General features: G+C 37.9%; 2 protein-coding genes across 6 annotated transcripts in view; one reads left to right on the plus strand and one right to left on the minus strand.

The window, feature by feature from the left end:
• The window catches only part of JARID2 (jumonji and AT-rich interaction domain containing 2), a 69750-nt gene extending 66262 nt beyond the window's left edge, over window positions 1-3488 (plus strand). For both annotated transcript variants that reach the window (XM_026073321.1, XM_026073322.1), the window contains exon 15: window positions 1574-3488. In XM_026073321.1, coding sequence (XP_025929106.1) covers window positions 1574-1750 — 177 coding nt within the window. In that variant the 3' untranslated portion in view covers window positions 1751-3488. The remainder of the gene's footprint in view (window positions 1-1573) is intronic.
• The window catches only part of DTNBP1 (dystrobrevin binding protein 1), a 78081-nt gene continuing 62052 nt past the window's right edge, over window positions 320-16348 (minus strand). For 2 of the 4 annotated variants that reach the window (XM_026073326.1, XM_026073325.1), the window contains 4 exons: window positions 10678-10833; window positions 8576-8719; window positions 3781-5088; window positions 320-1519 (listed from right to left, as the gene is read on the minus strand). In XM_026073326.1, the coding sequence (XP_025929111.1) occupies window positions 4838-5088; window positions 8576-8719; window positions 10678-10833 (551 nt within the window). In that variant the 3' untranslated portion in view covers window positions 320-1519; window positions 3781-4837. The remainder of the gene's footprint in view (window positions 1520-3780; window positions 5089-8575; window positions 8720-10677; window positions 10834-16348) is intronic. The other 2 variants (XM_026073324.1, XM_026073323.1) reach the window with 2 other exon arrangements.

Genomic DNA, 16348 nt, shown 5'->3' on the forward strand with positions numbered 1-16348 from the left:
ACAAGGGAGCCTTTTATTGTTAGTCCAAGCTGTGCATAGTGAAGCAGTGAAAGAATTTACAAAAGCAGCTCTTTATGATCAGTACTGGACTGGTCACATTTTGAAACAGATGTCTCCACAGCTTCTAATGCATCAGCATAGAGGTATGGAAAAAACAAAATGGTCAGACTAAGTCTGGGTAAGATCTTGCCATTGTGATTTTGTTTGTTTTTACTTGCAGACTCTGTTCTAGTATCGGATACTGTAGGTTACCAACAGACACAGTCTAGGAAGGCCAGACAGATGAGACAGACTTTGTAATGTGATAAACACAGAAGAGTTTCAGGAGATTCCTCAGAAATTTTAATGTTTCTTTTATTCTTGAGATTATTCAGCCCCTATTTATTTCCTGTGTTTGCTCAGAACTGTTAATTCTGTTGAGGTTTTCAAAGATAGTCTCTTCCCCAGAATCACATACAATAATTACTTTTGCTAGCTTTCATAATTACAAAGTGGATGATTTAGGCAGCACTGAGAAAGGCAAAAAACCCTCTCCTTCAATTACTGTATTTTTTTTTTTCCAAATGAAAAAGCTATCATTAAGTTTCTACATCTGAAAGATACTAAATGTATGCCTGATGGTTGTTACAGGTTTGGGGTTGTTTTTTTTGGAGGGCTGTGAATAACAGAGATATGATCTGCATGTCAAATGCCATCTGTTAGATATATTTAACTGTTGTTAGATATATTTAATTAAAAGATTGTTTCAACTTTGCACAAAAATAACTTCTCAAATTTCTTAACAGGACAGTACAGACAGTTCAAAAAAATTTCACACACCCCAAACTTCAGCAAATCACTTAATGTAGTGAAATGCGTAGAAGCAGTAATGTAGCCAAGACACTTTGGTATGCAGTTCAAGGACTCTTGTCTCTTGCTCATCCCAGTGCCATGGACTTGTAGCCCTTTTTCTGAGTAGCAGCAGGCAAGGCTCTCACTATGCACTGGGTCCGAGCAGTTGGGACACCCAGAGATCCTAAAAGGCAGTAAACCAAAGTAGCATCCCATAACCAATGACAACAATCTTACAAAGAAAATGCAGGCTCTTTTCCCTAAATTTTAAAGAAATATTTAGTAAATAGTAAGTGATAAGCAGTCTTACCTTAGATTTAAAGTACAGCATTTATTACATTGTTCAGTAGTGGGTTTTACATTGTGTCTGAAGAAAATTTCTGACCCTACTGAAGTAGCCTTGCAGCCCTGCTTCTTTATTCTTGTCCAGTTCTCTAAAAACTCAGTGGCCAGAGCTTAGGCTGTTCTAGTTCTGTAGCTGGATACTGTCTTTTAAGTTGGAAGGGGGGAAGCTTCAGCAAGGGTAGTTATTCAGAATACTGCATAGTAATTATTACCAAAATCTAGGTTGTGAAATAGTAGTATATAAGCCAAGCTTCTGCATAGTTTAGAAAAAAGTAGATTTTCTTTTCCAGTTTGGTGCTTTCAGTCCACAAGGCAGCACTACTTCTATGTGTACCAGAAGCAACTGGAAAAAGAGAAGATGCTAATTTGTGTTTTGTTTTTTCCACTTCCTGAACAGGAACAAATAATCAGTCTAGTCAATCAAATCTGTGGAAAAGTATCTGGTAAAAATGGCAGCATTGAGAACTGTATCAGCAAGCCTACACCAAAAAGAGGACCTCGTAAGAGAGCGACAGTTGACGTGCCATCATCTAGGCTTTCATCCTCCAGTTCATCCAAAAGTGCTTCAAGTTAATCCTGAAGATGCCAACACTCTCATTTTGTCGATTTATATATATTTTTTGTAATTATTATACCATAGTTTGGAGTACTTGCTGTAGAATACAAGCTGTCTTTGCACTAGCTCTAAAGAAGATTTTCTTCTGGTTTTAGAGAACTAATTTTGTTTTAGCATTAAACTGTCGAATTTTTTTTTGTACTTAGGATAGATAGATACAGCAGTCAGATTTTTTTAAACTGCCGTATGTTCACTGTTTTAAAACCGGCAAGGGGCTGATAAAATATTAATTTGTATTGTCCCTTTGGCTGAAAAAAAATAAAAAGCCTTTTTGGTAACTGTGAAAAAAGGCTTTTAACCCATTTTTGAATAGGTTAAAGTTTGATGTGTTTTATAATTTGTTCTCCAGTCATGCGAGCAGATTTTTCTAGAGTGAAAAGGGATCGGAGACAAAACTTGAAAGAAATTGCTTTACTTTGGCTGTCTTTTATTCTGTCACGGCAAGATGAGTTTTGTAATTTTTTAAATTGGAGAATACACACTTTCTTTGGGAGGTTATGGCAGCTGAAGCTGGACTTTGTTTCCTAACTGTAGGCAAAAGGAGGAGATTTGGAGTATGTTCTCTTTTACCAGCACATCACTATGCATCTGTTTTGAGGGGGAAAAAATAAAAAATAAAAATAAAAAAAGAGAAGGAAAAAAGACTGCCTGCCTTGAGGAGTCATGTGAGGGAAAACTGTGCCTGATTTCATTAGGAAATCCATTCTGTTATTTTTTGGTGCTGTTGGCTACTTTATCAAAAACCCTTCAATAGCATCCTTTAAAAAAAAAAAAAAAGAAAAAAAAAAGTGATTGAAGCCATAAGTGCTTCTTTGTCATAGACGTGCAATCTTTCTAACATTCCATTTCCATTCCACTGCTGTTTTTCACACCTTACACAGTTGAGCATTAATTTTTGTTTTGAATTTGTTTCATTATATGATCACTTTTAGAGCCACTAGCAGGTCTGCATTTTTCTTTTGAATGTGAAAATGCATTTGCTTTCATCTTGTCTATTTTTCTCTTCATGTTGTAACAACAAAAAAAAAAAATCACACCTTTTGTACATATGCCTGTAAATTTTTTTAAATACTTGAGCCTTTTCTTGGGGTGGGGGGGGAGGGATGGCGAAGAGACAAGATGAAGAAAAGCCTTACGTTTCACTTTCTTCATCGGTTGGATTGGATGCTTACAGGGTTTTTCTTGTAACATTTATAAGTGCTGCTTACATCACTGAACAACAACAAAAAATAATAATGGAGTAGCTGTTGCCCTTTTCTGGTTGTGTGTACAGTATGTGTGGAATAAAAAAGGGAAAATGTTTTCACAAACTGTTTTGTTTCGTAATTGAATTCAACAATACCGTAGCTACCCATATTGCACTGAGCTTGCCAGTGGTGACTGTCAGGAAAGTCCTATAATACAGTTTGTTGGTTGTTGTTTGCAGAAGACTGAACTGTTTTGGAATATTTAACAATAACATAAACAGAGTCAAGTGTTTTCAAATGTGGTTGTCTGGTTTTTATGGCCTTGCTGTGTACTTTTCCCTCTTGACAGTAAACTTCTGACTATGGCTTACAGTTTGACATTTAATTTATTAGCGCTGCTCTGCTCTCTTTCCTTGTAAGGAAAGACTTCATGTTGTTTATTGCCAGTTTTTTGTTTACTTTCCAGGTTTGTACTACAAGGTTTAATAAAAAAACAAAACTTTTTTGGACATTTTGTCTGTCTTCTGGAAAGCAAGTGAGTAAAGTAAACTCTTTCAAGAAAGATTTCTTTCAACAAACGCATTGTTAAATAGTAAATACATAATTGTAGGTAGGCTCCTAGCTTTCATTTCCCAAAGTGAGGTCAGGAAACTGTCAGATAACAGGAGATACAGTGTATCCTTAAGGAAACTGGCCACTTCCCACCTGGCTAGCAGCAGGAGAGACCTCGTTCTCACCCATTAATTTTGTCAGGGCAGGTCTTTGGAAGGGATCTACATCACAACTCATCCTTTTACTTACGCTGTTTCTGATTACATTCCTTTCCTCAGTGCATGAAGAGCAGGAGCCAGAAGACTTCTTGAGGTAGAGCAGATCCCTGCAAATAGAGTGCAAGACTCGACAAGAAACAGGTGTTAGGTTCAGACCTCAATATTTTAGAAGCAAGAAAGTAACTGCAGAAAAAAACTATGGGAGGTAAGATGATGACTATCAATTCTAAATTTTGTAAAATGTATGCACTTAATTGCTATGTTATTCAGGTTTATTTCCCTTAAATTGCTGGCTTGCATCAGTGTCATCAAAAACAAGTTACTGTGGAAGTAGTAAATTACACTGGTGCTCAATATAAATAATCCGTTTTTCTAATTGCTGAATTAGTCTCCTCTGTTCACTGTCATGGAGAAAATATTTGGGTAATCAAGTAAAAGACATGGTTGGGATAGAAATACTTTATTTCATCTCAAGAGAGGAGTAAGTTTATACAATGCTAAGATATCTGCTCGACGAGGAGCATAACATTTCAATATATATCTCTCCTCCTTTTCAATTTCTTAGTTTTTTCCTTAACACCTATGATAACTAAGTTGGTCCTGAATAAGAAGTGTGAGAGAGTAGACACTGCTGCATTAGTAGACAAAGGTAGTAGGCAGACAGTAGATAGTAAAGAGTAGAAGTAACTTTTCATTTTGGTTGGAGCCTGAATCTTCAATTGTAGCTGCTGAAAACATGCAAGGAACAATTTGAGTTCAGTACTATACATCAACTCTAAATATTTCCAATCAGTCATTTAAACGTTAGTGCTCAAAGAAACTTATCTTCCCCCTTTAATTCTTTTATACATAGTATATACAGAAGTTGTACTACTCCCCTGAGCCCCGAGACTACTGTTAAAGTGTGTGTGCTTTAGGTAATTTTTTAAAAACCAACCTCCACATGACTGGCAATCTTGTAAAAATGCTGTATTACTAGTAAAAAGATCTGGCTGTTATGACTGGTTAGCAAATTGTTACACAGACAAGCTCTTCATTCACTTGTTCATTCATTCAAAAGTCATTCTTAAAGGATATGGTATTAAGATTCAAATAGTTTGAGAGTCACTTTCATCACTGACATCTGAAGCACCCTTTCTTTCAGTAGTTACAGCAGCAAGAGCAGTGTCCACTTGAACTTCCTCTTCATCAGACTGAATAACTGGGGACTCTCCTTCACTTGCATCTTGGCTGGCAGAATCAGTACAGGTTGATGACAGTGAAGACAGTTTCTGTCGTAATTCGGACTGGCTTGGAACCTGAAGACTTATCTCATTCACATAGGTGTTGGAGTCTGGCCCTTAGAGTTGGAAAAAGACAAAAAAAAAATCAAGCTGTGGATCAGCAAATGAATTGGTAAGTAAGTCAGTACATTAAGTGAGCTCAAATTTGGTTCATGAGTTGCATTCAGGCTGCTTTGCTGCTTTTGCAAAATCCCGTAACAAAACAAAACACAAAGCTGCCTATTGGCTTTTTGCAAGCCAATTTAGGCTACAGGATTGCTTTAGTCTGGTTCTGATTGTACGTCTCTCTCTCCTTCTAGTATTTCTAATACTTGAGATCAAATAAGCTAAGACTGCAGAAGTATTAAGTCCTGATTCTGCTAAGAGTCATAGCTGATGTCTAGTTTGCCTATTAGCCAAGACCATTTAATCCTCCTAACAGTGACTTTTGATAAAGTCTATTCAGCATGTGCTGAGAATCATCACCAATAGAAAAATCCTCCAAACAAGCTTTGTCCAACAGAAGGACATGAATTAACCTGACTGAAATTTAAAAATTTAACTGGAAGATGGGCAAGATTTGTAATCTCCAGTTTTGACTGAGAATGAAGATGCAGAAGCAAAACAAAACAAAACTTTGCCCGCAGTGTCAAAGAATTCCTTTGGTAAAGCTGTATCATAGCTGAAGTGCACAGGAATGGGATTTTTAAGACCGCGCTTCTGCCCTGTCCTACTCAAAAAGATATTTTTTCCTAAGCAAATTCAGTGCAAGGGTGTTTGCAGTTTAACCGGTCAGATTTCAAGGTTCTCTTAGAGCCTCTTCCCTGGACACTTCCTGGCAGTAAATAAGAAGGGAAAATGGGGACATCTAAACTCTCTTTCTATGTGATCTGCCAAAGAAGGCTCTTTTATTACTTATCTGCTAGGCCTGGCAAGTATTTCTCCATAGTTGGGGTACCTGACTTTGGTACTGAGTAACCTTAGTGAGAAAATGCTCTTAAAAATCCCGTGGGATTTTATAAGAATTTATTATTAAAAAAAAAAAAAAAAGTTTTCAAGAGGGACAGGTGGAAATGAGCTGATCACTGTGCCTTGCCTCTGCTAAGGTTGGCTTTGGAGCAGTTGACAATACATTGCCCAAAGACTTGTCCTCATGGTCTTATCAAGCATCCCAGTGTTGATTTTTTAACAAGAAAATAGTTAACAGTAGCATTTGGGGGCAACAGGAGCTTGTTGTACTAGACACTGTAAGGTATGCTAGATGTTGCTCAGGCACATTTCTTGACCCAAACAGGCTATTCTGGACTTAAACTTGGACAGCAAGTAGCCCTGTATGTGACACTGCCTTAGCCTCTGTTGGAGACAGGAACTCCACAGGGATGTGCGCGTTCAGCATGGCTCCAGTTTAAACAGAAGTCCATAAAGACACAGTACAACATTCAAAAGTCTGAGAGCTGATCAACCTGTCTGGACTGAAAACACCCTGCCACTCCAGCATACTGTGTCAGTCTAGGATGTCTAGCAGGTCTGTTAAGTTGCTTCCTCATGTAATATGTGAATACACTGAACACAAGTGATATTACGAAGATACTATCAGAACACAGACAGTTTTAAAAGACATCTATCTTTATGCTGTGCACACCAGCACACATACATTAACTTACACAACAGAACGCACAAAGGAGGAGTGTTCTGGAGAGGCACAGGCACAGAAACTTTTCAGGATAACTTACAGACTGTAGTGAAAAGTTGCAAAACCAATGCCCCAAAACTAGCAAAATTTATAGTAAGACAAATTTGAGCTTATTTTTATTTTTACCAGTTACTAAAATAACTTACCTGCATTGTGTGGTGTTCAGTAAAATTATGAAACAAACCTCTCCCTGACAAACCCAGTTCTCCACTGACAGCAAAATGAAGAGTTATGTTTAAATCATCTCACTTTTCTGAGAATGAAGACTAGTGTTTATCTGACTTGATACTAGGATGCAAGGTCCTTTAAGTAAGCACAAAAGTCCTTTCTAAGTCAGAGTGAAATGAATCATCTGGAACCACAAAAATAAGATTCACAACACTGTAACACTATAGTAGTACCATCTGTAGAGAAGTCAGTCTTGCTGCAAGCCTATCCAACCTCTTTGTTAAGATTAAAGTGTGAGAACTTTACAGCACTAGCATATTATATTACAGTGTGTGCATATATACATATATATGTATTAAAATATAAATATAAAAATATGTAATATAAAATCTATACACAAAAATATTACAGTGTATGTATAGATTACAGTACAAAAGAATATAGCTCTTCTAAAAGCTAACATTTTTTAAAAAAATCAACTGCATTTAATAGTTTCTATACTTCCTTAAATAGTCCAGTTATGCTGTTTTTGAAAGACGAAGCTGAGAAACAAAAACTCTTGGTCCAACATCTGCCAGAAACCCAACAAGGGGGAAACAGTCCTAGATTTTGTAATAACTTGCACACTCAAACAATGATCAGCTTTAACAGCCATGAATGAAATGCTTATCTAAAGCCAGGCATCTGAATTTAGTTTTTGCAATAAAAATTAGAAACTTTGGTAGTCAAGTATGCATTGACTACTTTTCATAAGTTTTTCATGTTCACAGCAGGTAACAGTCACCTTTACATAGGGCAGAACAAAAATTACCCCACGATATTCTTCACTTTTCTTTACATATCCCAAAATCAAGGATAGAATTTAAAGCGTCTTGTTTCTTCACTACTCATTATTTTGACTGTTTGGGAAAAGATATTTTAGTACTAAAATAAGTTTTTAATTTAGAAAAAACAATTCCCTGGCGCATAAAATATCCAGGATTACTAACTGTCTGCCATGAGCAGATCCTTTATCATGCTGCAGCTTGCCAAATTCTAAATCTGATTTTGTTCATCACAACACATAAAACAAACTTTGCATTAAGATTAATTTAATCCAAGTTACCTAACATTACAGTAAGAAGGCTACAAAGAGCTGCAGTATCAGAATCACTCTTTTAAGCTTCCCGAACGTTTTCATATATTAGATATGGGCTGCTGCGTTCAATCAGGTTTCTGAACATCTCATTGAAGATCTTAAATGATGCTACTGGCCCAGATGTACTTAGAAATGCCAAATTCAAGACAAAGTCTAAGACAGCATTCTTAAAAATACAAACCCAACTACAACAAACTTTTTGTTGATGTTTGGTTTGTTAAGACATCCCATATCAACTTTATATCAAAGATCTGGAGAAGCAGGTTCTTCCCTTACACCAGAACGCAATATATAACACATCGCCTATCCATATCATGGCAAAAATGACATGAAGCTGTAGTGACTATAGGAAAAGACACATGGCCATAAATATCAAGCAGCTTTGCAGCAAGCTATTCTGTACTGCAACTAAATGTTAACCTTTTGAAAGCTGATAGTGAAAAATATTCGATCTATGTAAAGTATAATGTTTTGTGAGATAACAGCGTCCACTACAAATAAAAGCAATTCTGGTGATTTATTTATCACTTTGTCTCTAAGCACACTGTCATTACTAGTATCATACCCAGCATGGGAGAAAGCATATTATTGTCCTCGCTTCCCGAGTTTAAAAAGACATCAAGTGCTTCTTGGTCAGACATGTCCATTAGGTCCATCTGTTCCAGCATGTCCACATTCACTTCCATGGAAGACATACTTCCAATTGGTTCTGTAGTAAAAACAGTGCAGTGAGCAAACTGACAATCAGCTACATGATGTTATTACCTATGAAAGCTTTAATAGCTACTATAATTGTGTGTATTGGTTAGAATTAAAATAGCTATGGAAGGAGCACACCCACACCAGATAATTGCTTAGCAGCAATCTCAGCCCAAAGCCGAGAGTCCCCTGTGCAATCTTTTTTTGGCAAAACTAATAACCATCACTGCTCTTGTAAAACAAGACAYATTTAGCAATAATGTTTATATTGCAATACCATCAGAAACATGCTAAGATGAGGCTCAGGGGCCAAGTTAAAAACTTTGCATTTTGCAACGCTCTTCCAATTTCCTCAGCTAAAGGTCTTTTTAACAGAGAAGAAACATATTTAAGCACATACTCGCTAAATGTCCATATACAAGGGACATGAAAATTCAGAAAACAAACATTCTTTTTCTTTGTTCAGTCTATCTGTCTAATAAGTGACAGTAGGATGCAAAGCCTAGGCTGATGTCCAATATCTTCTCCCAGCCTAGGGATTTCACAACATTAATTACTCAAGCAAACTACTTATTATTTTTAGTATAATACCTACAATTCACAGGGAAATTAAATACTTGCATGAGCATCTTCTTCCTTGAATAAAAAAGCACACACACAGAGCAGGTACACAAGTACTCAGATTTAAGTCCAGTTGCTATACTTGTAATATCAAATATTATAATTAACAGTTTAACAGTTTACAGAAGTTTAACAATCACATTATTAAAAGCCTTCATATGTGAACTGAGGTGAAATCCTATAATCTTACTGTATTTTTTTTTCCAAATATATTACAGCTCTCTCTCTTACACATACTGGAGGCTCAAATCTTTCTTAAAAAAAATATGATCTGTGCAGGTTCGGTATTATTCTGCAAAGTTTAGAAAATGATGTACCCATCTCTCTAACAAAGCAATGTGTAAAGTGGCAGCAGTGACACTGCCCACTTTAAGCATAAGTGGACCATATATACAGAAAGTGGGAGACCCAAATTCAATTCCTTCCTCAGAGCAAAGGATTTCAAAACTTACATATGCTGCTTCCTATAAGATTGTCCTAGAAACAAAGCGAGAGCATCTTGCAGATTAGTATTTATAGCACTGACGCAGAGAAATGGAAATCTTGGATTGTGTTCCCTGTTGCAACATTTCAAATGACAGCAGAACTGGTCTTGGAGCATGGACAGGTTCCCTACATTTTTCCCTCCTACATGTGTGACATAACCTCCTGCTTGCTTGCTTTCTGGTCCTACAATCCCTTCTTTTTGGTCCAACAGATGGGATACCACCCACATAGAAGTGTCTACAGTCTACAGCAGTCTTGTCCTGTAATCAGTAGGGAGATGCCAGTCTTGAATCATTTTATAATAAAGAGAGAGCTGAATTCTAGATCTCCCATGTTGTAATCACATACTCTGAATATTATATAGACAATATAAAAAGCTGCTATCTGGAAACTGTTTTGAAAGACAACACTGAGCTTTGTCTGCACCTTTAAAAATTTTTTTTAGAGGCATCTCCTGTCAGGTGATGATCCCAGGCTTTGCAACTCTAGTGGACAGAAGCAGCCACCTACATCCATATCTTCAGAGATATGGATGCACTCTTCAGCTGCATAGAAATGTGCTGTTCCAGTCAGTACCTGAGTGCTTTGCATTTCCACTGATCTCTCTCAGGCAGCTCCTCAAACAGCAAGCAGAGAGTCTGACTGATTTTCCAAGGTGCCTAACTCCCCTGGAACCCAAAGGTTGTTTAAAAAGTCTATCTGAGTTTTGGATTCCACCAAGGAAGGCAGGATCAAGAAATTTAGACATTGCAATACTTCAGCTGTAAGCACTTAAAGCTGTTGCTGACTGGCCCCTAAACAATGCGCTCTGAGTTTAAGTGGGGTTTTTGTGGATTACACAGAGGGTATTTTAAAACTTGCCTCGTCTCTCTGCTATCTGTAAGTATCCTGTAGAAAGGTATTGCTCCATGTCCTGCTGGAAGGCTTCTTCAAAAAACTTCTGACGTTCCTTCAGCTTCATCTGCTGGGTGTGCTCCATATCCAAAACCTTCTGGGCATGTTCAGCATCTAGCTCAGCTGAGCATAAAACAGAAACAAACAAACAAAATGTTGTGTATACATCCCCCTAACTCTCAGAATTTTAAAGCTACTGAAAAAGTTCAATACTGCCAGACTGTTACTACAGACTGTTAAAACAGGCTGTTGTTAAAGGAGGCTTCTGCACTTTGCAACTATATTTTAGAACTGACAGGGTAAGAGTATTGTATTAGACACCATTAAAGTGATATCATAACTATCTATCTTGAGGCAAGATGCAGATTTTCTGAACCGAGTAAACTGAAACACCTGAACGCACTACCTATCAATAACCAGGACTTCAGAATTCTGCTGGAAAAAAAAAGCTATGATGCTTTTGCTATTGTGCAGACATAATACACACAAAATTAATGGTTTTAATTTGAATATTGCAGCACATTTATACCACAATCCATCAGCAATACAAAAGAAAACATATATATGTATGTGGGGGGGTATATATATGTATTTACCCCACATATTTATATATACACCTGTATAAATCTATTTTTTTTGGTCTTCAGATAGACTGGAAAATATCTTAAAGAAGATTCTAGATGTAGGGCAGCTATGTATCCACAGAAACTGTGAAGGCATCCTTCGTCAGCATGATCAGTATTGTAGGTAAACGGTACTGTTTTCAAAGGCAACACCACACAGTCATTAACACCAATATACAGGGTCTTCTCTGTATACAACAGCAAAGAATATGCCAGATGATGATGATACTGACGCCAAAGAAGCAGAGCCAACTGCCCTGAATTACTAATGTGATACTAAATAAAAAGGGCCAGCTTATATAGCCTGTGCAGACATACACTGACAACGAAAATTGCTTAAATATATCTATGATAGGTCTCTAGGAGTTCCTCTTTACTTCTACATTGAAACAAGTATTACCCTGAAATTGTCATTGGAAGATCCTCTCTCTCCAGCTTTGCGCTGTAGGAGTCACTGGCTGACCAGAGGAAAAGGACTGGCATGTTTTGTGAATCATAAGATCTCCTAGAATAAAATGATCTGGTAGCTACTAAAGTACTAACCTGAGCCAGAACACAATTAGAATATGCTTTAGGAAAGAAATGCTTTTTAGGAGGAGTATATATAAATTGGAAACATTGATCTCTGAGTTCTCCGTCTATTTTTCTAAACTGATCTCATGAGCTCTCTGCTTACAATAAGAAAGAATTTGCTAGCTGAGCAGTTGATGGGAAAAGGAGGGAGGAGGATGGTGAGAAGAGCTGCTGGTCCGGACTGTTCTGCCCATTAGGGGAAGCTCCAAATATTGCTGGCTAAAAAGATTCCAAGCTTTCACACATCAAACAGATGCAGCTAGAATATGGCATCCATATGGATAAATGCTGAAAGGGCATTAGCTTTTCTAGAACAAGCAACACATCAGTCTTTCAGGGAAAATGCTACATTAATGGTATTTTAAAATAAAGAATTCATTAAAAGCATTTACCACTTATGGGGATTATTATCCAAATGCAAAACATGTTCTACTAAACCAGGCAAAAACATGAGAGAGCAGTAATTCACTCTGTAGCCTGCATCAAGGTCATAGTCATGGTCATAGTTCATATAGAGAAGCAACCATGCTGTGATAGTTGCTGAAAGGAACTGTAAAATTGGACTGACACACCATACATCCATTAAACCATCAGTAAATAAGCTGAAACCTTTTTCTTAAAGCAAATTTCAGAAATAAAACACCTGTTATAGCAAGGAAAGCATTTTCCTTTAAGTCAACACATCTTTATTATCAATTATGCAGTTGTGTACAGTAATTCTATACTCCCTGGGGCAGCTCCTTTACTATGATTCTGAATGATAAGCAATTATTAATAACACTGGGTATGATGCAGAAATGCTATTCAATTGTAATAATACGAGCCAGCGGCTCTCACTGACTACCGTAATTTCCTGTCTTTCCTATAATATTTTCTGACAGTTTTGCACTCTATATTGGTAGTTCAGGGTATTTTTAACCTAAAAATAGACATAGTATCATCCAAGCAACACATGAAATTTATATGACTTCTCTCTTAGGACTTCACCCCTGTATTTTTCCCTTTTGCCTAAAATGTCCTGTTAACTATTGAAATTGTCACTGGCCAAAGCTAAATGCTAATAGTCACGTGCTGTGCTGACATCTTCTAATCAGACTCAAAATACTCTAACTGAAGAGTTGCAATATGTCTGTCCTCCAAGCTCAGTTACAGGGAACTAACATCAAAAACCTTGTTGTGTAATTTTGCACTCTACCAGATACAATAAAAAAATGCTTGGCTAAGCAAAAGCAAAGTGCTGTGCTCGGGGTTTCTGTTTGTTGTCAGTAACACTGAGGATGGCTATATGAAACTAATGGGTAAACATGAAAACAGAAAACAAGGGTAAGGTGTATCRTTTCTTTTACAAAGCTATTCAGAATTACATTTTGCATAATCTAAGTGTAGCTTTTATACAAGAGTTTATAAAACATTGAACAGAGGCAGCACTAAGTGAGTTCTGAGAAAAATCGGAAGTGTGGATCATATCCTGTCATATACTGCTCAGGTACATACGTGAACTCATACGGACATCTCTGAGACCTGACCTACGCTTCTTAGAATATTACTGCATTTTTCCTTCCACCATAAGACTGTACCTTTGAATTAGTAAATGCATGTATTTCTCAATCACATTTACACGCACAGAAATAAAGGGACTACAAAGAAAACGCTAATTCACAACCAGATGTAGATTTACAGGAATTGCCATGATAACCCAGATACAAGCTAGCTTCAATTCTAAACCAGCAATGATTTTCAAGAGAACAGAACTAAAAGTAGACAAAATTCATAGGGAAAATTGGAACCTCAATTTCTGAGGTACAGCCTTCTCCACTATCCCCAGGAACAGCCCCGCTGCCACCACCGCAACGGGCAACCCACAGCTCGTCTCCCTCGTAGCCACCGTACRACTTACGCCTGCCTCCTCCTGAGCCTAAGCAGAGAGACAGCACTCTTCCACAAAACTTGCAAAAGCTCATTTTCTTCAGTTGCCCACACTGCTGAACTATGCTCTCTCCCTAGCCTTGCGTTGCTTCTCTCAGCCTGTCTGCATTTGGATCTGACGCAGCTGCTCTGGCAGCCACACCACACATTTTGAAGCATGGAAGTTGCTTCGATCGCAGAACTGGTCACCCTTGCCAGAAGCGGGGTCTGGGCACATGTGGTCTCACCTCCTCAAATGAGGTGAAGATTTATCCAGAAGTTTCAGGGGTGGCTCGTCTTTTTCCCCAAACACCCCAGCATGACAGAGTAGCTTAAAGCTTTAGCTGTCATCTGCTTCTGCTCCTTCAGCTACTACCTGCATAAGCCGATGGGCCCTGGGAAGCGATACCAGTCAAAAGACTGCCCTGGRCTCTTAAAGGTCAATGGAAAACATCAGTGCCTGGAGCATCGCCTTTACTGCACTGATTTTCCCTATGGAGACTCCCTTCCGACTCCTCCAGCCTTCTTTCTGGGAGAAGCTCACCATGTGGTTGTGCCAGGAGGCCACACACTTAGAAATCATGAGAACACTAGGAATCCAATATTATTACTTTGTACAACATCTATATTTTCATATCTTGGTTTACATTTCTGATATCTTTCTGCATTCAGAACATGTGCTAACCAGATGCTGTACTCCTATTACAGGATTAATTTATTACAGCCAGGACTTCAGGACAGATTATTTCTTAAATGACTTTATGAAATATTTTTATTTATAAATGAACTCTATTAAAAAAATAGTCATATCTTAGTGTTTGAATTAGAGACTRGAAGAATTCAGACTTCAAAGGAACAAATTACAATAGCTTATAACCACACGCCTCAAGCATAAAGGACACCATGTTCTGGTATCATTCACCTGACTGACCRACACTTCCTACAGATTAAAATTTCTGCCCAAGTCGCTAAAGGTTCTACCCAACAAACAAACTAAGTGACCATTTTATACTTTAAGACATTCTCCAGTTACAAACAGCAGATTTGGTGAATAAGTAAGACCGCAAATAAAACAAATTAGAAGACTGGCTACAGTAAAAGCAGCAATTGGAAACACTGGTCAAGATTGCTAATATGTCTCTTAAGATAAAACATGAAAGTGAAAGAGGTCAAGCTGTCCAAGATGGCTTTTTGGTGTCTTCATACTGCTATCCAGTTGGTTTACTTTCTTTCAATTAATTATGTTACTTTACAGTTCTCATGTGCTAGAATCAATAAAGTTGTCTGGCTCAAGTTCATATAAAAAAAGAAAATTCCTCCTTTCAGATCCCTAAGGCAGTACTCAAGACAGTGGGAAATACTTTTTGTGGTGCTGTTCTCACACTCTGCTTGTAAATAATTTCTCTTCAAAATTAATCTTTTGGGTAAACTGTGATGTAAAGGCTATGTGAACAACTTCCTGTTAGGACAAGTATAGTTAAGATCTTGCTTACAGATTTGCTACCAAGCAGACTTAATGTTTAAGTCTTATTATGTGGTAGGTGGCTGTAATAGGCTCTGAATGCAACCAGTTAATGACTGAACAACTCTATTAAGGATATCTTAAAAGAAACTGAAGTTACATTAAAAAAAGCTGAACCAAGTGATAACAACGACTGTACTAAAATAAAATATGACAGTGTGGATATGCAGATTGTGGCTACCCCCAAAAAATCCTTGAAAATAACTTAGGAATAAACAACTGTGACCTAAAAGAAAATATAATAAAAACAGACAATACCTTTACTGCAGGCAGGGTGTACTGATAAATACTGCGAATAGTCTCTACAAGCCAAATCACAAATTATCTGAGAGGAGTACTGGCAGTCAGCATTCTCAATTTTAACCAGCATTCACTTTGTCRCGTAAGCTGTGCTTTAATACAAGAGTGTTCCTCCAATGCATAGTATCACAATAAACAGTTCCTGATTAATAGACTGCACACCATGGATTGTGCAAAAACCTTTATTCTCTAGTCCATTTACAACAGCTATGTTTACAGGTATCCTTTTCTACAGAGGGAGAGGTACAGACTGATACAAAAACTGGAAGAAACTCTGAGCTTAGTCTAAGTGCCCTTCTTTCCCCCTCTACAGTTCATCTGGTTTTTGTAGACTCATTCAGGTAGACCACAAAATGTAAGCGAGTACTCTTCTGATGGATTTTTGTTATTTCTAAAGATATCAGAGCTTTAAGTGGCCCTCCACTGAATATGCTCTAGGTTATCTTTCCTATACTGGGGGGGCCCCAAGCTGGACCCAGTATCTAGATGCGCTCTAACAAGTGCTGAGAAGGGGAGATAACCTCTTCCCTTGSTCTGCTTGCTGTGGATGCTGTGACCTTCCTTGCCAGGAACAGGCTGCTGGCTCCTGCTGTGCTCGCTGCTGCCACCACCCCCCGGGGCCTTTTCTGCAGAGCTGCTCCCAGCCGTCAGCACTATTGTCCTGCTGTGGGGGTTCTTCCAGCCCAGGCGCGGGGCTTTGCTCTTGTACCTACCG

The sequence above is a fragment of the Apteryx rowi genome, unplaced genomic scaffold (genome assembly GCF_003343035.1).
Source record: "Apteryx rowi isolate R43461 unplaced genomic scaffold, aptRow1 scaffold_366, whole genome shotgun sequence".
In the NCBI taxonomy this organism is placed as follows: Eukaryota; Metazoa; Chordata; class Aves; order Apterygiformes; family Apterygidae; genus Apteryx; species Apteryx rowi.